The 24,977-nt window shown below is 44.0% G+C and overlaps 1 protein-coding gene across 4 annotated transcripts; it reads left to right on the top strand.

The window, feature by feature from the left end:
• The first annotated feature begins 72 nt into the window (after positions 1-72).
• PLCXD1 (phosphatidylinositol specific phospholipase C X domain containing 1) lies at positions 73-24,759 on the top strand. Of its 4 annotated transcripts, none has more exons than XM_065677575.1 (7): positions 73-157; positions 8,216-8,358; positions 12,405-12,541; positions 16,269-16,397; positions 17,718-17,873; positions 21,469-21,652; positions 22,859-23,294. In XM_065677575.1, the coding sequence occupies exons 2-7, from the start codon at positions 8,247-8,249 to the stop codon at positions 23,134-23,136; spliced, it is 996 nt and encodes a 331-aa protein (XP_065533647.1). In that variant the 5' UTR covers positions 73-157; positions 8,216-8,246; the 3' UTR covers positions 23,137-23,294. The 4 variants fall into 4 exon arrangements, with proteins under 4 accessions (XP_065533647.1, XP_065533645.1, XP_065533648.1 ...); XM_065677573.1 differs by lacking the exon at positions 73-157 and adding an exon at positions 4,500-4,953; XM_065677576.1 differs by lacking the exon at positions 73-157 and having other exon boundaries at positions 4,975-8,358; positions 23,202-24,759.
• Positions 24,760-24,977: the final 218 nt, after the last annotated feature.

Genomic DNA, 24,977 nt, shown 5'->3' with positions numbered 1-24,977 from the left:
TGTCTGCACCACTATTGGTTGGCTCTTCTTTGAAAACACTGGTAGAAACCCCGTGAGGGTGAAAAACTGAGGGAAGAGCCACATCCTGACCACCAATGCTTGCTGTCAGTGTAAACCTGGGTCCTATACAGAGCCCATAACAAACACCTGAGCAAAGGTAAGCTGCAAGCATAGTGCTCTCCTGTTGTACATAGCATTCTGACGCAAGCATATTACTAGTCTTGGTCTGGTAAGCATAGCAATCACAGGCAATACAGACCACTGCATAAATGTGCTTGCCCAGCTATATCCTACTTTCCTTTAGAATTGCCCTCTTGTAAAGTCTGTCTGTGGAGCAAAGGGAATTGCATTTCTCAAGCTCAGTCACAAGCCTGAAATGTTATGCTTGCTTTCATTTTACAATTAGGAAGCTCACGGCTCACCTTCTTCTGCTGGGCGAAGAGCGAGCAAGCTGCACATAGTTCGATACCTTATGGATATGTCATCAGAATTTCTTTTTATCCTTTTAGGTCTATTGTTTTCCCCTTTGCCCAGCCCTACGGTGATTTCATAGCTTTAACTAATGATCATACAATCATAATCATGATCATGATCTCACAATCTGCTTTCAAGCTGCACTAGTAGGAACATGGTGCCAGCCCTTTTCCTTCTCAGTAGTCCACTTTCTGGGTAAAACGCAAATGCAAAGTAAGCAGAACCACGTTTCATTTACAGTTTTCTGCTTGTTCTCCAATGCCAGCTCTCATCTGTGCTCTACTTCAGCATGGTGGTATCTTGATGACTTTTTTCCCTACCTGCCTTACACTGTCACTGTGAGCCATCATGGGTGATTGTTTGCAGGGCATGGAATAGGTCTCGTTCTGCACTGAGGTCCCAGTTTATCTGACCTGTATCAGCTTGTGAGTTATCTCTGTGTTTCAGCACAGAGTGTGTGTGTGTCCCTCAAAAGGTCTTGCTCTGTGGCAGGCTATGCTTATGGTTGACAGCAGAAATCAGTAGTGCATGGGGGAAAAAGAACCTACCAACTTTAGAATATTCACAGTTATTCCCTGATGATCCATTATAAGCCCAGAGCCACCAATGCTTAATCTACACAAGGATTAAGAAATCTAAACCATAGGAGTTAAGGTCTGGAAGGCTTAAATACCAATACGCTCTTAGCTTCAACCTTTGCCTAATGTTAAAGGTACTGGAAATTTGCCCCTGAGGACACAGATGCCTAGTTTTCACAACTGATAACAGAAACAAGGTGGGATGTTGTTCATGGTTGCTGAAGGACACAAGACTCACTCCCTCAGCTTCACTATAGTGATGAATTTAAGCATTAAAAGGGTCTTCTTTCCTCCTTCCCATGGTCTGCTACCAAGTTAGGAGCTGCACACAGGAAAGACATGGACAGGGCACAGTGTCTTGGTGGTCCTGCGTTTCCCAGGGTAATTCTGTAGCCCCCTGCCTGCCCAGACTCCTGTCTCTCATGCCCCTTTGAGAGCTGCCTTCTTAGGTGAAAAGTGTTGGTCTGTGTTGTCACTTCAGCTTCTCCAGGGACCAGGACATCAGAGTAGAGGGCTTAGTTTCTGGCCTGTTCCAGCCAGCAAAAAGCCCCTAAAAACCCCCAAGAGATTAATGCAGAATAGGGAGTGCATCAAGGAAACAGCTGAGGAACTTACCTTGTTCACACAATGTTGAAGGACTAGATAACAAATTAACAGAGAACAAGGAGGCATGACAGGAGGAGGTTTTCCTTCTCCCTGTAGCTGGAAATGTTTTCTGGTAGACACAAATGCATGATTTACTCTTTGTGTCTCCCCAGTTTCTCTCTCTGTTGGAATGGGTTCTAGCAACAAAGCCTGGCTACCCCCTTGCTCGTATCTTCTCAGATGCTGGGTCTGAGGAGAGACGTTTATTTATCTCCCCCTGAAGCTTCTCTTTTTTAGTAGGATTTTATGAGCAGCAATCCTGTGCCTCTTGAAAGTGCTTTTCATGTCTTGTTTTAAACATTTTTGGTGCCAGACATGAAATTACCTGTCTTACTAAATGTTTTATACAGGCATACTGGTGTAGTTAAGTTGAAATTGAAATCTCATTTGCTTCTGTTTGACAGGAAAATTATTTTGCCTGGACCTTGCTCCAATCCCACTGAAGCCTCATGTAACATTGGGGGACTGGATCAAATCAGAGGAATTTGAGGATCTTTTTCCCCATTTTTTTTTCTTTTTCAAAGTTTAAATTAAAAATGTTGCTAATAAAATTAAATTTTATTTTTTTTATTCTGTATTTTTCTGTATTTTAAAATAAGTCAAAACATTTCCCCATCTTGCAAAACTTTGATAAGAAAAAACCCATCTCATGTATCCCTGGCCCTTGAGATCCCATCATGTGAAGGGAGCGGTCTTGTGCCCCACGTCTAACCATTACAGCAGTATTTTAACAGCCACTGAATTTTATCACTGGAATTTCCCTGTTTCAAATAAACTAGGGCTGCTTCCTCATGATCGCATGGGCATGCTGCAACGTGTTTGGGCAACCTAAATCCCATCCAGATACTTCTGCCTAAGTTTTCCTGCCAACCTGTGCCAGGTTGTCAGAGGCAGCTCATTGACAGGGAGCTCCGAGCATGGAGAATGGGAGCAAAAGAGGACTTCAGATTGTGTCCCCCATCCTCATCAGGTCCTGCTCACAGTATTGCTAGCTTAGAGTAGCCGTCATGCTCCAGTAATCCCAGGAGCAAACACAGGGAACCAGAAAACAGCTCTCAAAGTCTGTGCTGTATTTTTCTTTCCAGGTCTTTTTATTGCCCAGAGTGACCACCCTGGTGCTTCAGGCTGCCTCCCCACCGATTCCCCCACTCTTAGGAGCCATCTAGATATATCTGCTGCTGTTAGATATTGAGACAAGGAGGCACAAGAGCACAATGTAGTCATTTCTAAGTAAGGTTAAGTTTGGTGGCTTTGTAATGGAAAATAACTGCGGTGTTTGAAAGTAGTTGACTTGGTTTCAGGTCATTAGGACCTTAGTACAAAAAGTGTATGAAAAGCAGAATAGAAAAACAGGACCTGGGGATGGGGAGTATCTGGGACTAGCAGATGTCCAGGATGGGCACAGTTAAACTAACTGATAAGTAGAAGGACAGGCTGATTGTTATGTTTGTGGTGTTAATGAACCCATTAAGCTGGTGTAAACATCTACTAGGGAGGGACTAGCAGATGTCCAGGGTGGGAGCAGTTGAACTAACTGATAAGTAGAAGGACAGGATGACTGCTATGTCTGTAATGTTAAGCTGGTGCTTCAAAGACCGCCAGAAGTTATGAAGATTGCTGGGAGAAGTAAACGACCCTTGAAGACCACAATCACATTTCTGTATGCGTGTGGGAAACTTTCTGGAAAATGATGTAATTCATGTGTAGCCTCATATATAAGGATGGCCTGTATAGCGACACGGGGACACACGTTAGGAGGAGCTATCCCCCGTGTCTCCCGGCGCCGCAATAAAGAATACCTGCTTGTCAACTTGAAACTCTGTTGGTGAGTTTGTTCCCGGAGTTTTCTCCAAATCGATATACAACCTCCTCTCAAATATTCAGCTGCCTGTTTGTTCCCAAGGACAGAAACTAGGTGAGGGTTGAGAGGATTTATCAGTAAGCCAGGCCAGGAGCAAACATAGATTGCCAGGGTGTTGCAAACGTTCCCAGAACAAACACCCCAAATCCAGGGAATTCAGTTAAAGTCGTCTGAATGCTTGGTGGCATTTCTGCATGTTACAGTGTAAAGATGTGCTGTATCTGAAGAGAAAAAACTAGGATGGAAGGAGAAGTCTCATGCAACATCCCAAATATTGTAACCATTCAAAAAAATCTCATAAACCCTTAAGTTGTTTGAAACATCAACTGATTTCTCTCAGACTGTGTCGTGCTTTGGTTAGCCGAAGTATTTAAATGCCTAAAGTCCATTTGAAGGCTCTATGACTGCTGTCACTGTGAGTAACAAACCAGGAATTTTCGCTCTGATCCACAGCTACAAATCAGACCTGCATTTCCATTTGAGTTTAAAATATTCCTTTTCACAATCACATTTTCTCTGCTAGTCTCAACAGCTTCACACAGGTTCACTTTACAAGATCCGAACCATGTCTGGCTGTTCTGTATTAATCGTGGTAGTATCCAGAGGCTGCCTGACTGCTGTTTTATTACACCTCCATAGTCTCAATTTTCTAAGTAAATGAAGAAATAAAGTTGATTTTGTCTGTTTTTTCCTGTTTGAAATACTTTCTCCACCACTCCAGAAAGGCTGAGAAGACACCCGGCTTCCAAAACAGCACTGAGGGTTTGTGTGTTTGCCATTCACTTGTTTTCTTCCTGCCTGCTTACACAGAAAGGCTTTTTGAGGAGGTTGCCTGGATTTCTGCAAGGTGCCATAATAAATATGAGTGAATTTCACCCAGGATGAAAGACTGTACAAGCTAAAGAGGGGGAAAAGAATTAACGAATCGTGCGTTAACTCTGCAAACCGAAGAACAGAATCTGTTTGACAAAGCAGGCAATTAAGGCACTTTGTATATATATTTATAAATATGTATTTTAAGCTTTTTCCGCATTAATAGATTTTAAACGCAGCTGCAGAATGGCTACACGCTGTTACTTGATGGGTCGTCCTCCAGCTTGCCATTGCCTGCAGGTACCTCCCGCGGCAATACATCTTCAGTCCACCAAGTGTCTCACCTCTGCCTTTCGGGCAGCTCCACTTCACCAGAACCACCTCCCCTCTTCTTCCTCATCTCTCTCGCCCCTCCTTCGCCTTCCTCAAACCTGCGGTTACTTGACCCGGGCAGGGCAAGACAAGGCAAAGGAAGGCAGGGCAGCCCCTGTCGGAGCGCGGGCAGCTCGCCTTTCCCGGGGAGATTCCGGGCCGTGCAGTGCTTCCTGAAGAGCCGACATGGAAACGAAATCCTTCATCCGAGTAAGTACAACAATTAACAAAAAGGGGGAAGGGAGGAATCGGTGTCCCCTGGGGGTACGACAGCGCGGCGATGGTTGGGGGCGGCGCTGAGCCCTTCCCCGTGGTATCGCCCCTGTGTCCGTCGGGCTGCTCGCTGCGGCAGCGCGGATAGGTCTCGTCACAGGGTTTCGGGTAATTCCCGTGGCGTTAGGTAGCACCTGGATCTGGGTCGGCCGCAGCAGGTATTTTAGTCAGCTGTGCATTAATTATGTCTGCCTGCCGGAACTGCCTGGTGCGAGGCATACCGCGGGCACTGCCTTGCTGCCTGCGCTCGGAACGCGCAAGGCCAGGGCAGAAAGCTGCTGGGAGCAAGGCGTGTGAGGGTAGTTGTGGTGGGTTGATCCTGGCCGGACACCAGGTGCCCACCAAATCCTCTCTATCACTGCCCTCCTCAGACAGATAGGGGAGAGAGAATACAACTAAAGGCTCGTGGGTGGAGGTTGGGATAGGGAGAGACACTCGTCAGTCACTGTTACGGGCTCGAATTGAGGAAACTGATTTATTATCAAGGAAATCAGAGTAGGGTAATGAGAAATAAAACCGAATCTTAAAAACCCTTCCTCCCCACTCCTCCCTTCTTCCTGATCTTAACTTCACTCCCGAATTCTCTTCCTCCATCCCCATAGCAGCGCAGGGGGATGGGGAATGGGGGTCGTGGTCAGTTCATTCCATGTTGTCTCTGCCTCTCCTTCCTCCTCAGGGGAGGACTCCTCACACTCTCCCCCTGCTCCAGTGTGGGTCCCTATCACAGGGTGCAGCCCCTCAGGCACAGGCTGCTCCAGCGTGGGCTCCTCTCTTCACAGGGCCACAGGTTCCAGCCAGGAACCTGCTCCAGTGCGGGCTTCCCATGCCTCCTTTGGGCATCCCCCTTCTGTGGCATGGGGTTCTCCACAGGCTGCAGGTGAATGTCTATTCCTCTGTGGACTTTCATGGGCTGCTGTGGCTCTGGTGTGTGGAGCACATCCTGCCCTCCTTCTGCACTGACCTGGGTGTCTGCAGCATTAGAGAGAATTAGGCAGCCCCAAAGGCTTTGGAAAGGGAGCTGCAGAACCCAAGGAAGAGGAAAAGCAGTGCTTATAGTTAAGTTTCTAGTCCATGTACAGGACCCATGTAAGTGCTGCCATGCACTGGAGTGTTGCAGGTGTCCCTGCTCATGGCAGAGGGGTTGGAACTAGATGATCTCTAGAGTCCTTTCCAACTCAAACCATTCTATGATTCTGTGATCCTCAGCCCGTGTCAGCTTCAGAGCCGGGCAAGGAGAACGACTACCCAGTTTTTTGCAACTGCTAAATGGCAATGTTGTTTTAAACATTGGCAGCCCCTGTCTGTCCTGATGCTATATGGTACATAGATTAGAGCAGAGCAGCCCTGGGTGAGCAGTGGTGTGCAGTCTGAGGAAACATGAAATACAGCAAAAGGTGACAAGATGAGCTGCAGGTATCTGTTGTCTCAGCAGGAGGCAGAAGCTCAGCATGTTCAATTGCAGAGCCAGAGGGTGGATAAGTTTATCTGCTTGAGATCCGAACTTTCCAAGAATAAGAATACCAGATACGGCATACAGAGGCCATTTGCCTATGCAGGACTAAAAGATCCACACCTTTATTCCCCAGATAAAGCCATGGGATGTTTTTCCACTCAGCTTTGCACTAGGCCCACCAAATACCTGTGTTTTAAAATAATAAGACAAAGAGAGCAAGAGAGAGTCTAAAGCACTTCTCCTCTGCTTATCCGACAGCCTTGTGTGTATGGACAGCCTCAGAGGTAGCTGCTCTTCACCAGGAGGAAAGCTCCAGGTTACACAGCTGACACATGCAGCCTGTGTCACTGTGCTGGGCATTTTCCTCATCCTACATATTCCCATTCTTTTCTTAACAGGGGTGGCTGTACTCAGAGTGACCAATTGCAAGCCATGCTGAAGGCACAGCAAGGCAGGCTACATGTATGGTGCTATGTGCTTTGACAGATATAAAAGCAGATTGTATCTGTTATGTGTGGTATGAACATAAAATTTAGGAATGAAATTCCTAAAGTTGCCTTTGAGATGACTCTATGTGACTGCAAAAAAAAAAAAAAAAAAAAAAATCTATTGCACCATGTTGAAGGAAATACTCTTCATATAAACTGTATGGCTCACTTGTAAATCCAGAAGAAACAACCACCCTCACAAAAGCAACCTGAAGAATACTCTAGGGAGAAGCAGTCTCAGGAATGAATGTGCTGAGATACAGCAAAAGGGACCACAGACCAGTAAGAAAGACATGGAACTGTTGGAATAAGTCCAGAGGAGGGCCACGATTATGATCAAGGGGCTGGAGCACCTCCTGTATGAAGACAGGCTGAGAAAGTTGGGGGTGTTCAGCCTGGAGAAGAGAAGGCTGTGTGGAGACCTCGTAGCAGCCTTCCAGTATCTGAAGGGGGGCTATAAGGATGCTGGGGAGGGACTCTTCATTAGGGACTGTAGTGATAGGACAAGGGGTAATGGGTTAAAACTTAAACAGGAGAAGTTTAGATTGGATATAAGGAAGAAGTTCTTTACTGTGTGGGTGGTGAGGCACTGGAATGGGTTGCCCAGAGAAGTTGTGAGTGCTCCATCCCTGGCAGTGCTCAAGGCCAGGTTGGACAGAGCCTTGGGTGAGATGGTTTAGTGTGAGGTGTCCCTGCCTGTGGCAGGGAAGTTGGAACTAGATGATCTTGAGGTCCTTTCCAACCCTAACTATTCTATGATTCTATGATTCTATTATTGTAGCAGCTGAACTGATGCTTCAAGGTGAGTGTTCTCTAGGATCCTGAGGGTTGGTGACCCAGCCCCTGTCCCAGCCCTGCCATCAATCCCTCTGCCATGGTTTTGGGGCTGCAAAGGGTTACGGAAGATGTTTCACGCTGAAGTTGGGTTACTCTTCGTGATGTTGCAATAGCTGATGCAGATAGCCATTTCTCCATGCCAACGAAGCTGCACGTGTTTGTCTTGGCTCTATTTTTATTTTCAGTTGATCAGTTTACAAGCCTGAAGTTGGAACCCTCCCTTGGCATTGTGCTGATAAGCAGTGTTATCAAAAGCAGTGTATGTTGTGGCCGAGAAGCTCTTGACATTTTGCTGCAACTACTTGAGAGAAAGGCTGACGTTTTATAGCATGTATAAATCCATTCTGCACAGTGCAGTGGCATTAATTCAACCACAGTATATGGAATGGCTTATTCCTATTCTTTTCTCTTTCCCTCCCAGAACTCCTTATGAAGTCCTAAAGCAGGCACTCATGGAAGGCTCTTTGCAAACCTCCATTCACATGTGCCATGAAAATGGTCAATGGATGTCACAATTGCCAGAGAAGCTCTGGGATATTCCACTCTATAATTTAGCTCTTCCAGGTAAAGATTAACTTTCATTCTCCACTGTTTTGTTGGTGTGCCATGTAAGAATTGGAGCATCCTGTTTGTCCCATTTCAGGATAGCTACTTTTATTATTTGGGTCAGTGTGTGGGAGAAGGGCTTGGGGGAGGGTTTGTGTGATGTGTTCATGTGAATGTCTGTAATGCTTGGGGTTTCTTAGAGGGGAGGGGGAAAAAGGATTTTCCTATTCATTCTTGCCAGTTCCTACATAACATAACAATTCGAAAAGGAGAGAAAGAACACTTTATCTTATTATTTGTTTTAAAGAGTCTGTGAAAGTACAAAAAATGGAAGATAGAAACTTTCAATTAACATATGTGTTAATGTAGAGTGTGACTTTTCTACATGACTGTGCTTATAAAAACTGTATTTATCCTATTATGGGTAAATACAGCTGAGCTATAGCTGGTGTCCTTGGTACTACATTCAGACCTGTGTATCACTAGCCTTTCTCTGGTCATGTTCTTGATTCTCTCTCCTGCCTTGAATAAACTGTTTTCCCCTTTGGGTGGAAGGCAGCACAGCATGTAGGTGAATGCTTTGTGTACGCTACAGGATCGTAGGTTAACTTTGACAAAGATATATATTAGAGAGAGTGGGAAAAATCAAATCTTGTCTTCCACGGATGGAGCCCTTCTGAACCCAAGAACTACGGTGCATTTTTTAACCCTTCCTGTCATGAACTAATGGAGTTTTGATTAAAATTGAAACCTTGAAACAGAAGTCCTTAAAAAATCGGTAGCTCGCTCAATGGTTTGGTTTGGGTTGGTTTTGGGTGGGGTTTTTTTGGTGGAAAAGGAACCATGTTTTTCTAAAGCTTTCAGAGTGGTGTTTCTTCGGCATTGCAGAAAGCTGGGAACCTGCTGGTTGGTGTGTGCTTTTGACTTCCCGGCTCTTCTTATGGTGACATTGTTATTCTTGTGAATGTTTGCTCTTGTGAATAAGCCTGCATGAAACAGGCATGAAGAAAAGAGTAGTTGAAGACAAGCCCATTTCAGCAAACACTGGAGGACTTCTACAGACCACTGCAGGCTATTAGCTTGGGAGATTTTTGGTGGCTGTCCAGCTGACCTACAAAACTGGTCTAGCCCAGGTCAGAACAAAAGCAGATCAAGAATAACCAGGTCAAAAAAGCTCTGTCAGGTTTTCAGAGGGAACAATGACTGGGGGAAGCCCAGTTTGGGAAGTGGAAGCCTATCTCAGATAAAGAAGACAACAAGGCATGCAAGAAATGTGACAGAATGCATTCTGGAGACAGAGGATATAAAGAAGGCAGAGGTGCTGAATGCCTTCTTTGCCTCTGTCTTTACTCCTGCAGACTCTCCCCCTCCCCGGGGGCCCTGGATTCCTATAGCCCCAGAAGGAGTCAGGACAAAGGAGGAGTTTGCTTTGGTAGATGAGGATTGGGTTAGGGATCAGCTATGCAAACTGGACATCTGTAAATCGATGGGTCCGGATGGAATGCACCCACGGGTGCTGAGGGAGCTGGCGGAGGTCATTGCTAGGCCACTTTCCATCATCTTTGGTAAGTCGTGGGAAACAGGCGAGGTGCCTGAGGATTGGCGGATGGCAAAGGTCACACCAGTCTATAAGAAGGGCAAGAAGGAGGACCCGGTAATTATAGACCGGTCAGCCTTACCTCCACCCCTGGAAAGGTGATGGAACAACTTATTCTTTACTCCATCTGTAGGCATATCAAGGATGAGGGGGTTATTAAGAACAGCCAACATGGTTTTATGAAGGGGAAGTCATGTATGACCAACCTTATAACCTTCTATGAGGAAGTGACTAGGTGGAGGGATGATGGTAGAGCGGTAGATGTGGTTTTTCTTGATTACAGTAAGGCATTTGATACTGTCTCCCACAGCATCCTCATAGATAAGCTAAGGAAGTGTGGGCTTGACGATCAAGTAGTGAGGTGGATCGAGAACTGGTTGAAAGGAAGAAGGCAGAGAGTTGTGGTCAATGGCGCAGAATCTAGCTGGAGGTCTGTGACTAGTGGAGTTCCTCAGGGGTCGGTGCTGGGACCGGTGCTGTTTAATATTTTCATCAATGACCTGGATGAGGGAACTGAGTGCACCCTCAGCAAGTTCGCTGATGACACAAAACTGGGAGGAGTGGCTGACACACCAGAGGACTGCTGCCATTCAGCGAGACCTGGACAGGCTGGAGAGTTGGGCGGGGAGAAACTTGATGAAATTTAACAAGGGCAAGTGTAGAGTCTTGCATCTGGGGAAGAACAACCCCATGTACCAGTACAGGTTGGGGGTTGACCTGCTGGAAAGTAGCGAAGGGGAAAGGGACCTGGGGGTCCTGGTGGATAGGAGGATGACCATGAGCCAGCAATGTGCTCTTGTGGCCAAGAAGGCAAATGGCATCTTAGGGTGCATTAGAAAGGGAGTGGTTAGTAGGTCAAGAGAGGTTCTCCTCCCCCTGTACTCAGCCTTGGTGAGGCCACATCTGGAATATTGCGTCCAGTTCTGGGCCCCTCTGTTCAAGAAGGACAGGGAATTGCTTGAAGGAGTCCAGCGCAGAGCCACAAAGATGATTAAGGGAGTGGAACATCTCCCTTATGAGGAGAGGCTGAGGGAGCTGGGTCTCTTTAGCTTGGAGAAGAGGAGACTGAGGGGTGACCTCATCAATGTTTACAAATATGTAAAGGGTAGGTGTCAGGATGATGGAGCTAGGCTTTTTTCAGTGATATCCAGTGATAGGACAAGGGGCAATGGGTGTAAACTGGAGCATAGGAAGTTCTACGTTAATATCAGGAAGAACTTCTTCACTGTAAGAGTGACAGAGCACTGGAACAGGTTGCCCAGGGGGGTTGTGGAGTCTCCTACGTTGGAGATATTCAAGGCCCGTCTGGACAAGTTCCTGTGTGATGTACTGTAGGTTACCCTGCTCTTGCAGGGGGGTTGGACTAGATGATCTTTTGAGGTCCCTTCCAACCCTTGGGATTCTGTGATTCTGAAAGCATGGTGAGGAGACTGAGGCAAGTGTCAATAATTAGTGTTGTGTTTCACCAGGTTCCTCACAGTGCTGCTGGGGAGAAGTTGCTTCAAGCTCTGAAGCTACCTGGTTTGGTACTAACTCACTACCTTTGCATAATATTTGTTGTGTCATGGATATACCCATCTTCCTCTCATTACTCTTAACTCACTGACATCACAAGAAGGCTCCCAAATAAAGGATTACTGTCTGTTTGCTGATTGGCATCAGCAGATGCAACACTCATCTATGGAATCCTGTTCACTTCTCTCAGACTTGGATTTGGTCCATGGGTATTTAATGGTTTGACTCTTATATCTTGTAAGACATACTTCTTTGATTGCATGCATACACATTAGCTTAGACTTGGATTTTCCTCTGAAACCTCCAACTGCCCATCTCTTCCATTCTTGCTGTAGGGGATGTAGGTGTTTGGTTCAGGAGTGCATTCTTACCACAAATTTAAGATACAGATGCTTAAAATGCCAAGTTAGGTGTTGGTCCAGTCAAAGGTGTAAGAAGATGAATTTCTGCTTTCAGTCGTATTTTCCTGTGCAGTGGAGATGGCGTTAGAGTATAAAATCCTTCATTTGGACAATCTGAAAACAGGACTAATTCTAGACCTTCGGAATTATTAAAAAAGTTAATAAAAAAAAATCAGCCTCCAGCTATTTATTCCCTGAAAAAAAAGTAGAATCAAGATAATTATTTCAGTGGAAGATACTAGTTGAAACAGGCCATTTTATTGTGGTTTGAGGCAAAAAACAATGTGTAGTTTAGATGGGGACTGTTTTATTGAAAAATCTTGGTGCCTTCCCTTCACAAGGATTTCACACTAATCTTACTCATGTCAGGTGAGCAATCTCTGTAGAAGAGCCCATCTTTCTGCCATAACTACATAGTCTTATCAGGCAGTATAGGTGTGTGATTTGGAAACGGGGTCAGGTCAGGTGCTCGCACACAGTATAAGAATGTGTTGTGGGTTTTAGTAGATAAGGAATAACATTTTCTGTACATTTGTTTTTATATTCCACAGGGAGTCATGACACCATGACCTACTGCTTGGACAAAAACTCTGCTGTTAGCGGCAACGAATGCAAGCTGGTGAAGTTTTTAAGCAAATGCATACCCTGCATTGTTCACCCTGTTATCATGAAGTGGTCTACAACACAGGTAACTTGTCTGACGTTGTCACGTCAGAGCAAAGTCGAAGCTTGTGCGGCAGTTCTGAGAGTGGTTATGCTAAATGACCACTGTGAAAGAATAACAGTGAAAGAATAGCTTGCTCTCCAGAACCTGCGCTCTCATGAGATACTGTGCTTGGGTGTTGTGGTTTAACCCCAGCTGACAACTAAGTGCCACTCAGCCCCTGGTGGGATGGGGGAGAGAATCTGAAGTGTAAAAGTGAGAAAACTCCCAGGTTAACAAAAGACAGTTGAATAGGTAAAGCAAAAGCCACACATATGCAAAGCAAAACAGAGAATTAGCGCAGTGCTTCCTATGGGCAGGCAGGTGTTCAGCCATCCCCAGGAAAGAAGGGGTCCATCACGTGTAACAGTTAATTGGAAGACAGACATCATCACTCCATATGTCCTCCTCTTCCTCCTTCTTCCCCCAGCTTCATGTGTATTGGATATCCCTTGGGTCAGCTGGGGTCAGCTGTCCTGGCTGTGTCCCCTTCCAGCTCCTTGTGCACCCCCAGCCCTCACTGGTGGGTGGGGTGAGGAGCAGGAAAGGCCTTGACTCTGTGTAAGCGCTGCTGAGCAGTAACAGAAACATCCCTGTGTCATCAACGCTGTTTCTAGCACAAAGCCAGAACTCAGCCCCAGAACAGCTACTATGGAGAAAATGAACTCTATCCCAGACAAAACCGCACACTGGGGCCTGAGATAGGTGCCATTCATACCAGATCTTTTGTGGGGAAAAAGCATGTAGGTGAGGCAGGCATTGTACACAAAGATGTTGCTTAAAGCTGACCATTTGGTAGTAGAAACTCATCTTTTTCACATGTTTATTGTTACAAGTAGCATTTACTATTACTATAATCAGAAGAGATTTTTCTTCTGCACATTGTTCAGAAGGTAATGCTTGTCGTTTCTACTGTCACTGCTGTGTGAGATGTCAGTTGTTTTCCCCGTCTGTATCATGTATTTCATCCAGCAGAAGAGAAGTCTTGTTGAAGGGAATTTTTTTTTAAGATGTAAGAGAACGAGGGTGTCATCTCTCACATAAAGTTTAGCTAACTTTTTAAAAGGTCTAAATACTCAGCTAGCAGTTATCTCCTTGTTCCTCACAAATCTATGTTGAAGACGAAATTGGAGATCATGTTTTAAGTGAGAGCTTTTGGAGGTTTTCTACAGAACAGACTTTCCTGGCATCAAAGAAGTATCAAAAATCTCTAAACTTTTGTTCTTATTGAAAGAGAGTTCATTACTTGGCAATTAAAACTGAATAACTGATAAAAGGCAATAATTATGCCTAGGCTTCTTTTGTTGTGTTTGAGCAGCCTGGGCAAACTAGAGTCTTAGACAGTACCAGATATTGAATATGTAATGGCAGTGATGAGCTGATGTGGAAAGGCCCTCGCTTATCACAGTGCCTTGAATTGAGCTGCTTTTTGCTTTACCCAGTGAAAGATTTAGATACCTCTGAACTTGTGGGTTGCTGGCCAGTGTTACCCTGTTGGTGACAAGCAAGCTCCTTACACCATTAGAGTCACTTTGTTGGTTGAACCCAGAGCACTGAGCAGGAAGTGGCCCATTGCTGATGGGAAAGAGGCACGGCTGCAATCCCACCCTTCCTTATCTCTGTGGTGAGTTATCTTCCTGAGGAGGTGACTCCACCTGTTGGCATCCAGAGCAGACATCAAGGAGCCCTGTGATGGTAGGACCCACAGTTCCTGGGTGGCACAGTGCCTAGCAGATGGTGCCTGTCCTGAGTCCTGTCTCGTAGGGTTGTCAATGTAGAGGCCCTGTCGTGCTTTAAACCCAGCCGTAAATCAGAACCAGGCAGTCTCTGCCTCACTCCCCCCCCTTTCCTCCCCCCGCCTACTCCTGGAGGGATGGGAAGGAGAATCAAAAGAATGTAACTCCCACGAGTTGAGGTAAGAACAGCCCAGTAACTAAGGTATAACACAAACCACTGCTGCTACTGCCAATAATAACAATGATAAGGGAAATAACAAGGGAAGAGAATACAACTGCTCACCACTCGCCGACTGATACCCAGCCTGATTGAGCAGTGATCTAACCCTTCTGGGTAACTGCCCTCAGTTCTACATCCTGGGCATGACGTGCTGTGGTATGGAATACCTCTTTGGTCAGTTTGGGTCAAGTGTCCTGTCTCTGCTTCCTCCTGGCTTCCCCTCCTCCCTGGCAGAGCGTGAGACTCACAAAGTCCTTGGTCAGAGTAAACATTACTGAGCAGTAACTAAAAACATCGGTGTTATCAGTGCTGTTCCCAGGCTGAAAGTCAAAACCACAGCACTGCACCAGCTACTAAGAAGGAGAAAAATGACCGCTACTGCTGAACCCAGGACAGGCCCAAATCCTTCCTGTGCAATGGCTGGTGTCAGGGGTGTAACCTCCTCATGTCCTGGATGTCTGGTGTGAGACTGCAGCTTTTTTCGCCAAGGCTCCCTCTTAAATTTCGCCCTGCAGGGGCGGTGTTCACACTGTCTAATTCAGTATCCAAACCCAGGTGATAATTAGAGAGCTGAATTTGTCTAGCTTTCCTGTGCAGTCAACAAAAAGAAATTAATTCATCCAAAAGAGCAGCTCAGAGTGCCAGTTTCATCTGGTGCTCTTTCTTGCCACAAAGGTTACAGATGACCTACAGCCATATACACTCCTGTCTTCAGCATGCTCCAAAAGAAGGTGGGAATTGGATCACTCTTTCAATTGCTTCAGCCTGATGCAGAACAAGAAGGCATGGAGGGAGATGCTGGCCCGAGCCATCGCACCACCTGCACCTTGAGGCACGTGGGGCTGGGTTGCTCCCCAGCCCTGCAGCCCAGGCACAGCTTGGGGAGATTAAATTCCTGTCTGAAGAACAGGAAGTTAGATGGTTGAAGCTGGCATGTATCTTGAGCTCTGTCTTCACCCTAAAGCTATGAATGTGGTTATTCAGGTGCAATGCCTTGTATTGATTTAGCTTCTGTTGAATCCTTTCTGACTCAAATCAGTACTATGTATGCTTTGTGAAAGCTAAAAGTTTTGTCCATAGCAGGTTGAACTGAGACGAAGTAGTGTTTCAATGTATTTAATTAAGGGCAAAGATATCCTTGGTATAGGTAAGAGACATATCACTTGGGACTTTTTGCCCCAGAAACTCAGCTTTATCACCTGTTCCATTCAGCTCTCAAATCCAGTAGAAGAGGTTTGAGGGAAGTGGAAATAGAGGAAGGACCTCTGCTCCATAGGACTCCTACAGGTTAATTCAAACTTTATCTTGAAAAAGAACAATAGCCAGTAGTTTTTTCTGGGTTTGCTTTGCCTTCTGTTGAGGATGAGTGAGCTCCACAGAGACAACCCTGGTAAAGTCTTTGATCTGATAAAATAAATACAGCTCTTTTAAGGTGCTGATCCTGCAGTTTTTGTTCGTACAAATTGTCTTGTGAAGAGTGATTGTGTATTTACACACAGGTTAATGGATCTTTAACATTCAGAACAGAACAGTTTCAGACGTCTGAAACTAATCTAATCTGCAATTGCAGGGAAATTGGGATCCCTCTTATCAGAGAGTAAAATACTTCAAAGTTGCATATAGTGCCATTTTAAAGATGAAAGACCTGTGAAAAATGTTATAGTGATAACTTTGTAGGCCTTTTTCAGCTTTCTAACCTAAAGAAGAAAATATCTTCCAAACTCTCAGAGTCTTTGTCTTCTGTTTCACCTTTCAGGTACTGACTGTGACAGAGCAACTTGAGGCTGGAGTCAGATATCTGGATTTCAGGATTGCCCACAAGCCTAATGATCCATCTATGAATCTGTACTTTGTGCATATGGTTTACACAACTGTTACTGTACAGGTATTGCTCTTACCTTTGGGGTGGCTATAAAACCAGTGCTGTTCCTTTCACTTAAGAGCCATCATAATCTGGAAATGCTGGCCCAAGGTTTTCCAAGTAGGTTATTTGTTTTGTTAATGTGAGGACTTCAAGCTAGAGAAAATCAGCAAGGCTAGAGGCTAGTTTCAGTAGCTGCAAGTGAGACTGGAGCATCAGTCTATTCCACTTCCTCAAACCAGAATTGCTGTGCCTTACTCTGCACTGCCTTGCTGCTACTGAGTGCCTGATGTTTCTGGGGTTTATCTTATCTTGTCCCAGGATGCTACCCCGAACAATCCCATCTCCCCTGTAAGAAGAGAAGTTATTAAAGAGGAGAAGGTATTAAAAGCCTAATAAAATCACAGAACACTTTTTTTTTCTGAAGAAAAAGTATTTCGCTGAAAGGCAGCGAGGCTCAAGTCTGGATCCCATGACCAAATTACTGTCAGATGCTGTGAAGAAACTACTGTGAGTTGTTCTTTGTGTGTGCTCTGTCACTGTAAAGTAGTTTACATCTTCCTTCTGTTTGCTGCAACCTGTACAGCCAGGGACAGCTAGCTAATGCAGCTTTTCATTTGTAGACTAACTGGCTAAACTTCAGTCTCATGCTCATGAGTCTGAACCTTTTATGTGTTGTGACTTCATGGTGACTGATGTGCTCGTGTAAACAGTTAAACGTAGTGCCTGACTACCTTGCCAACTACACATGGTCTTGAAGACACTGCCATTGCCCATAACAAATGGGGGAAAAGGGTACTGTTACATTTAAGCAAGCACAGAACTTTTCCCTGTGAGTTTGCCACTAATACATTGCTTGTTCTTACAGAAAGTTGGGGAGATGGGTTTACTCCTAACCTGCCTCTAGGCAATAGGATATCAGTAAGATTAGTAGGATTCATAGAATCACAGAATGGTTAGGGTTAGAAGGAACCTTAAAGAATCTGGTTCCAACCACCCTGCCATGGGCAGGGACACCTTCCACTAGGCCAGGTTGCTCAAAGCCAAGTCCAACATGGCCTTAGACACTTAATTCGCGGAAATTACCATAATACAAAGCTGTGAAGCGAAGTGTGCTAGAACCACATCCTGAGCAAACTGGCACAGACCTGCAGAAAGTAGGTTTCCTGGGGTGCATCTCTCTGGACCACTCTGTGGGCATTTGGATGGCCATCTTCCAGAAGCCTATACTGATTTTCATTATTGTGATTGTGAGTCTGCCCCACCATCAATGCTCTATTGGTTTTATTTCCTTTCCCCTGCATAGCACAGATGATTTTCTAAGTTGCTGACTCTCTCTTGCAGGATATTCTGTGGGAAGTGTTAAGGTGGTTGGAAACTCATCCTCAGGAAATTGTTATCTTAGCCTGCAGGAATTTTGATGGATTAAACAAAAAACTTCATTGTCGTCTAATTGCCTGGATAAAAGAGATTTTCCAGTGTAAACTGTGTCCCAGGAATGTAAGTATGAGATCCTTTTTTTTTTCTTCTTTTTTTTAAGAATGATACATTACAATGAGATCTTTGATTCCAAATCTTGCATCAATTCTACTTCCACTGTATTTTTAACCTAGGAAAAGTAACATTTGCTGAATAAGGGGGGGTGTATGTTATAAATATAGTTTACACTATATTTGTAGAATTTAAAGAATTCATTTTCTGCCTTTTCACAGCAATAATTGTAAATTAATTTTTACTCTATTTATAATAGTTTAGGTTGGAAGGGACCTCTGGAGGTTATCTAGTTCAACCCCACCATACAAAGCAGGAATGACTTCAAAGTTGCATTAGGCTGTGTCTTGTTCATTCCTGAATATCTCTGAGAATAGAGACTCCACAAAGTTTCTATGCAGCCTGGTGCAGTGTTTGACCACTCTCACAGTGAATGTGTTTTCCTTATCTATTTGATCAGAATCTCTCTTGCTGTAACTTGTGTCTGCTGACTTTCTTCCTTTTGCTATGCACATCTGAGGATTCTTCTCTACATCTGCCCATTAGGAATTTGCAAACAGCTGTAAGTTCTGTCCACAGTCTTCTCTTGTTCGTGCTGAACAGACCCAGCTCTCTCAGCCTACCCTTGCATGTCGTGCTCCAGCCTCTGCTCGCTCTGATTGCATGCTGCTGGACTCAATCCAGCACGTCAATGACTTCTTTGTTCTGGGGAAGCTGCAGCTGGACCCGGTACTTGAGATGCAGTCCAGCAACTGCTGGATAGAAGGGAAGACCCCCTTCTCTTGACTTCCTGCCTGTGCCTTTCCTAGTACAGCCCTGTTTGCACCTTTGCTACATGGTTACGCTTGCTGGCTCATGTTCAGCTCAGTGTCCACTAGGACCTCCAAGTCCTTTTCTGCAAAGCAGGTTTCTAGCCAGCTGCTCCCAGTCTGTCCTGGTGCATGGTGTCAGTCCTGTCTGAGCACAGGAGTTTGCATTTGCCTTTGTTGAGCTTCGTGAGGCTCCTATCAGCTCATGTCTCCAGTTTGCTGAGGTCCCTCTTAATAGCATCTCTGCCCTCAGTGCATTTCTGGTGGCATGGACTTTCATGGGTGTGAGCTGGAGCTGACCTGCCAACTAGCCTAATATGTTTCAGTCACCCAAGCCTCCAGAAAAGCCTTTATTTAAATAATTAGAAATTATTTGATTGCTAAATGTCAGAAGTTGAGATTTTTAGCTTCCTCTTTTTTTTTTTTACAAAATAGAGGAGCTTTTAGTAGTTAAACAATTAACATTTCAAAGATGCATAGGAACAGAGGGATTCCTCTGGAGATGTGAGGGGTACAGGATAATGATGACCCTGTTTGTGATTCGAATTCAGCCTTTGAAGCTGGTGTATAAGTAACGGGTGAGTATTACCATTTCAAAGCATTTTGAACAGCTGAGTTAAAATAGAACAATCCTCAGCAAAGCTAGGGGATTCTGAATATTCAAGTCTCAGCTGAATAACTGAAGACCTGAGTGACACTGTTTTATTGTTTCCTCAAATAACTTGACTGTGTAAGTCACAGATGAACAGAGCAGTACTGGGGAAGATGGTCAAATTTACTTTCAGAGACATGGCCAGCTCTTAAAAGGAAAACAAAGTTATGAATTGCAAAAGGGTTAAGCTGCCAACGATAGTTTGTTGAATGAAGGTGATGAACGAATGGTTTGAGATCACCTGACTGAAGAAAGAAGAGTTGCATCCAGGGGGATGGAGGAAGGGCACTGGAGAAAGAAGCCAAGTATTTCCCTCAAGCAGGAAGTCTTTATTTCTACGCAGTTTGTGACCAGCACAATGAATCTCACCATTTTTTGGAAGTGATACAATTGCTGGTTAGGTAGGTATGGGTTTTTCAGGATCTGAATTCAGATTTAACATCAAATAACAAGTACTTGCTCACTTCCTCTAAAATAACCTGGTATCTCCAGTCTTTCAAGGCCAGTACTTTCATTGTACAAAACCAAGTGTCCAAGTATTTATGAAGCAACTGCTAAGTAGGGGTCTGTATGTAGTACTGGCAAAGGCCACAGTATGACAACATTACATTGCGTTCAAATTTTAATTGCCTTAACTATTCATGGTGTCTTCCTTTGATCTGCATTACTAGGGTTTAAAAATCCCTTGTTAGACATCTACAGTTTCATTTCTGCTTTGTTTGCAAAATAAGCACCTGTGCTCATGTGCACATCTCCAGTACCTTGTTTTTGGTTTTGTGTTTTTGTTTTGGCTCTTATCCCACACCTTGTTTTTGTTGTTGTTGTTGTTTTTAAAGAAGTTGCATCTTCAGAGAGGCAGCTGCAGTAAAACAAAGGCGTCTGTCAGGCACAGGTCTGTGTAGTATGAGTAGCTTGTGTCTTAACTGTAGTGATAGGACAGGGGGACTGTAGTGATAGGACAAGAGGCAGCAAGTTCAAGCTTAGACAGGGGAAGTTTAGATTGGATATAAGGAGGAAGTTCTTTCCTGTAAGGGCGGAGGGACACTGGAATGGGTTGCCCAAGGAAGCTGTGAATGCTCCATCCCTGGTGTTCAAGGCCAGGTTGGATGAAGCCTTGGGTGGGATGGTTTAGTGTGAGGTGCCCCGCCCATGGCAGGGGGTTGGAACTTGATGATTTTGAGGTCCTTTCCAACCCTAACGATTCTATGATTCTATGATTTAATTCCGGAGCATTTTCTGACCTAACTGGGAATTGCACTCTTTGTTGGGTGAAGAGGCATTCCCATGTTCATTTAACCCTTGGCTCTCTTCATAGAAGATTTACATGAAATATTTTCAACTGCCTTTAGCTTTTAATTAATTGTGCAATTGTAGTATCAAAAAGCCACCATTTCCTTCTCACAAGCAACAGATACAGCTTTTAACCACAACATTCTTAGAAAAACAATACTTTAAGTGCTGCTTTTCCAAATAAAACTAGTCAGAGGGCCTCAATTCTGTCTGATGGTAACTCTTGAGGATTGGAAAATGTAATTTCATACTGGAACATTTAAATTTAACAGACCTGTTTCAGCCCATCTCTCTGAGGTAGCTTCTCACTCAAGTCTTCCCCTCTCTCAATGGAAAATGTCTGGAGCACCCTAATTTCATAAACTTTCTACTTAGAGAAATCAGAATTAACGTATCTCTTGAAAACTTGCATTTAGTCTTCCCATGTCTTAAGTAGCTCAATTTTCTTTCTCGGCTACAGTGACAAATTTGGATCAATACGAGGCATTTGCCAAAATTATTCCTGCTTCTCTCTGTCTGTATTCCTACAGCTGGGTGTAGGACTTTGCTCCCCTCTTACCTTCTTTTGTCATATGGCCTGTGTCTTCCTCTCCCATCAAATTTTCAGCAGCAGTATGTGCACAAGGGCTGACCCAGGGATGGTTTATTGTTACATGGGTGTAACATCTTGAGTTATGTACTTTACTGTACTTGAACTATTTGAACCCAGCCATTGACCTACTGGGTCATACACTTAAAAGCTTTGTTTGAACTGAATCTGTGCCTCTCTACCAAGGCAACATCACATGTCAGTATCTGAATTTTGGGAACACTGCTGTGTTGTTGACTTCAACCTGGGCATGCTTTCTCTTAGGTGGTGCCAACACTGCGGACCATGTGGCAGCATGGCCATCAGCTTATAGTCTCATATGAAGAGGATGTGGAAGTGGAAGAGCACTGTGAGTTGTGGCCTGCAATCCCATACTGGTGGGGAAACAAAACTGCCACTCGCTCTCTTATCCGGTTTTTAGAGCGCATGAAGCGGATGGGCCGCCCAGGTAGGCACAGAGAGTCACTCATAGGAAATAAGGGGCATGTGCAGCAACACAAATAGGAAGTCGGGTAATCATAGCATTATGTGCAATAACCACTTTGTGCATGCTGTGTGCATGAGATGTGTCCATGTTGCTGAGTCCTCTGCCCACCCATGGGCGAGTGCAATGTTCATCTTGGGTAGTGCAAATCACAGAACCACAGAATGGTTTGGGTTGGAAGGGACCTTAAAGCTCATCCAGTTCCAACCCCATGTCATGGGCAGAGACACCTTCCACTAGACCAGGTTTCCCAAAGCCCCATCCAACCTGGCCTTGAACACTGCCAGGGATGGGGCAGCCACAGCTTCTCTGGGCAACCTGTGCCAGGGCCTCACCACCCTCACAGTGAAGAATTTCTTCCCTGTATCTAATCTACCCTGTTTCAGTTTAATGGCATTGCATACATGCATCAGTGTATGTACATGTAATTATGGCAGCTGCTTGCGTGACCGTATGAAAAGAAGCTCTCAGTACAGACCAGCTCACTGGTGCAGACATGCCTATCTCATGGGTAGGAGGCTGCTTCCTCAGTCCGATGCTTTCTGCTCTAGGCACTGTCGATGAGGAAAAAGCGTGAAGGTAGCTTTATTCTGGAAAGAACCCCCTACAAGAACGGCAAGGCTGTAGCTACAATAGGAAATAACAGTGCTCAAGCATGCTGGTGTAGTCTAAGCTGAAATAAATCCAGTTCGTAACCTTTGATGCAACTCTGTGATGTGAACACATGGGATGATGGAGAGGAGAACTGCTTCACAGCCACATGCCCCAGCCAAAGGAAAAGGCTTGTGTAGGCGCACCCATGCTCCCACCCCTCAGGGGAAGGCTAAGCATTTGGAAGAACCATTACAGAAACAAATGGAATTTACAAAGGAGGGTAAGTAAGTCAGTGGAGAGCCTTCAGTCAGCAATGGTTAATCTGGATAAATTTAGCTAAACTGGAATGGCTCAGTAACCCAGCTTGCTTCAGTACGTGTTTACTACAGCATGCAGTCGCAATAAGGGGAGGCAGTCTACTGAAACAGTTTTAGGGATATGAAACAACACAGAATGTGAATTTACTATTTTAATGATAGCCAGAGGAACAAGATCTGGAGTCAATGCAATGTCAGGTGGTTTCTGTTCTCCTCAAAGGAATATCTAATGTGTCACCTTCTGATATTTTTGTTTCAGAAAAATTCTTTGTAGCAGGGATTAACCTTACTGAAAATTTAAGGTATATTCTCCAACATCCATTTGGATCACTGAAGAAAATGACACTCCAGAGTCTTCCATGCTTGAAAGTATGGATAAAGCAGCAATATCCAGGACCACAAAAGGAATGTATTAACATCATTGCTGGAGACTTTATAGGAAATGATGATTTTGTCAAAGATGTGATAGAACTTAACACAAAAATTAATCCTTCATTACCCTGTCAAAGAAAAGGGGCAGGAACAAGTAGCATTTGATTCTCAGTTTCTCTGTGCAAGCTGAAAAGGCTTTGTCTGCATTTAATGTGTCCTGGTTCAAACAGGTCCAGCTACCTTAAACCAGGGATGTTGTAAAGGCTCAGGAAGAAAAGCATTCCTACAAGGCGTTTTCACAGAAAAGAGAGCAGGCAGACCTTGCTGAAGTCACTACAGGACTATCGTAGAGGTATAATTTACTTGGAGGTGCTTAGATTCTGTAGCAGCTGGCAATACTGAAAGCCCCAGGAACTTAATCTTATTTACATATGAGCAAAGAGGAGAAATATTTCAGCAGCTGCATGAATTATTTTGTGATACGATTTTATCTTGTAATTGTAAAGATATTCTGCACTACTTGCAACCCAAACTCTCAGTCTTTTATATCAGTGTGAAACTGACTTGTCATAGTTTGTGAAAAATATACAAAAGGAACAGTTTAAAAATATTTTTGATTTATCAAAGAAGCTGTATTGACTGTCCTAGTTGACATATTTTTATATAGAGACCATTGGAAATGTAGAAGCTGTTGTTTTGTGCTGCATATCAGTTGCGAGCCCCTTTACCAAGGTAGTCACAAAATTGTGATTTTTAAGAGGTACGTGTATTCAAACACTCTATCACTTATGCCAGTTCTGCAGTGATAAAGATACCAAACTAGACCCCTAGATAGTTTCATCTGTGGTAATGAAGTACGTTTTACGAGGTGTTGCCAAAATATACCTTACATTGAAAATAAACACATAAGAAGCAAATTCCTTATCTAAACTCAGACTGCTCTAAAAATACAGATTCTTGACTTCTGTCATGCTCATTTGGGGTCCCACACCTGGACTTTTATTTATGTATTGTAATAGCTCTGTAATTTTCCTCTCAATAAGTAGTTTTTGCTTGCTTAAAACCCGAGGGGTTTATGCTGTTTGCCATTGCATATTAATCATATCTTTCTAATTTTTTTAAATGAACTGTGCAATAGATAATTGTGAAGGTTAAGAGAAATGGCAAGCATCAGGACTAAAACAAAAGCAGGCATTGTATAAAGTAAGTTCGCTATGCAGCTTCATCAATATACCTCACTTTTTAGATGCACTTTATATGCAAAAGCTGAGTTCAAATGTCTGGCAAGATGTTAATGTTTGTGAAAGTTTGAAACCTACTGCTACTTTACATCAGCTCAAAACCATCCTAGACTTCTCAGCATGAAAGGCCAAGATGCTACCTCCTCACGCAATGTCTTGCAATTGCAGAATATCTGAGTAAAAACCCCTAAACATTCCATTGATAAATACTTTTTAAATGCTTTGCTTTTTAACCTTGTTCTTACCTCTGTGTACTTCATACTAAGCAATCACTCTTTTGATTTTTTTTGAGTCCCTACCTGCATTCTCAGAATGTTTTTCTGCATATCTTCTGTTTTGTACTCTCATGTGGCTTGTTACTCTACCTAATAAAACTTGTAATATGGACTGAAATAGTTTTGCTTCTGCTTTTTGTGATGATACTGATCGTTTTGTTGGTTCCCAGTAGTAATTCATCACTCAGGTAATGGATCAGCTTTGTTCTTTTTTTTCCTTTGTGAAATAATGTCACACAAAATCCATAGTTTGATGTAGCTTACACGTTTGCTCCAAGAACTGACACAGTAATAGGTACTGTGGATAAATTACTGTAGGCAAGAAAACTGTATGGGTAAAAGAGGTTCACAGATAATTTCATTTATAACTTTATTTACTTTATATAAATTTATTGCTTAAATATACAAATCCATGGGGATTTTTGCTTCATGTCATGGTTTAAGCCCAGCTGGTAACTCAGAAGAGCTGAACCCAGGACACTTCAAAAAT

This window comes from Lathamus discolor, chromosome 4 (genome assembly GCF_037157495.1).
Source record: "Lathamus discolor isolate bLatDis1 chromosome 4, bLatDis1.hap1, whole genome shotgun sequence".
In the NCBI taxonomy this organism is placed as follows: domain Eukaryota; kingdom Metazoa; phylum Chordata; class Aves; order Psittaciformes; family Psittacidae; genus Lathamus; species Lathamus discolor.
The sequence above is the reverse complement of the archived record's forward strand: the minus strand, read 5'-3'. Positions and strand labels throughout refer to the sequence as shown.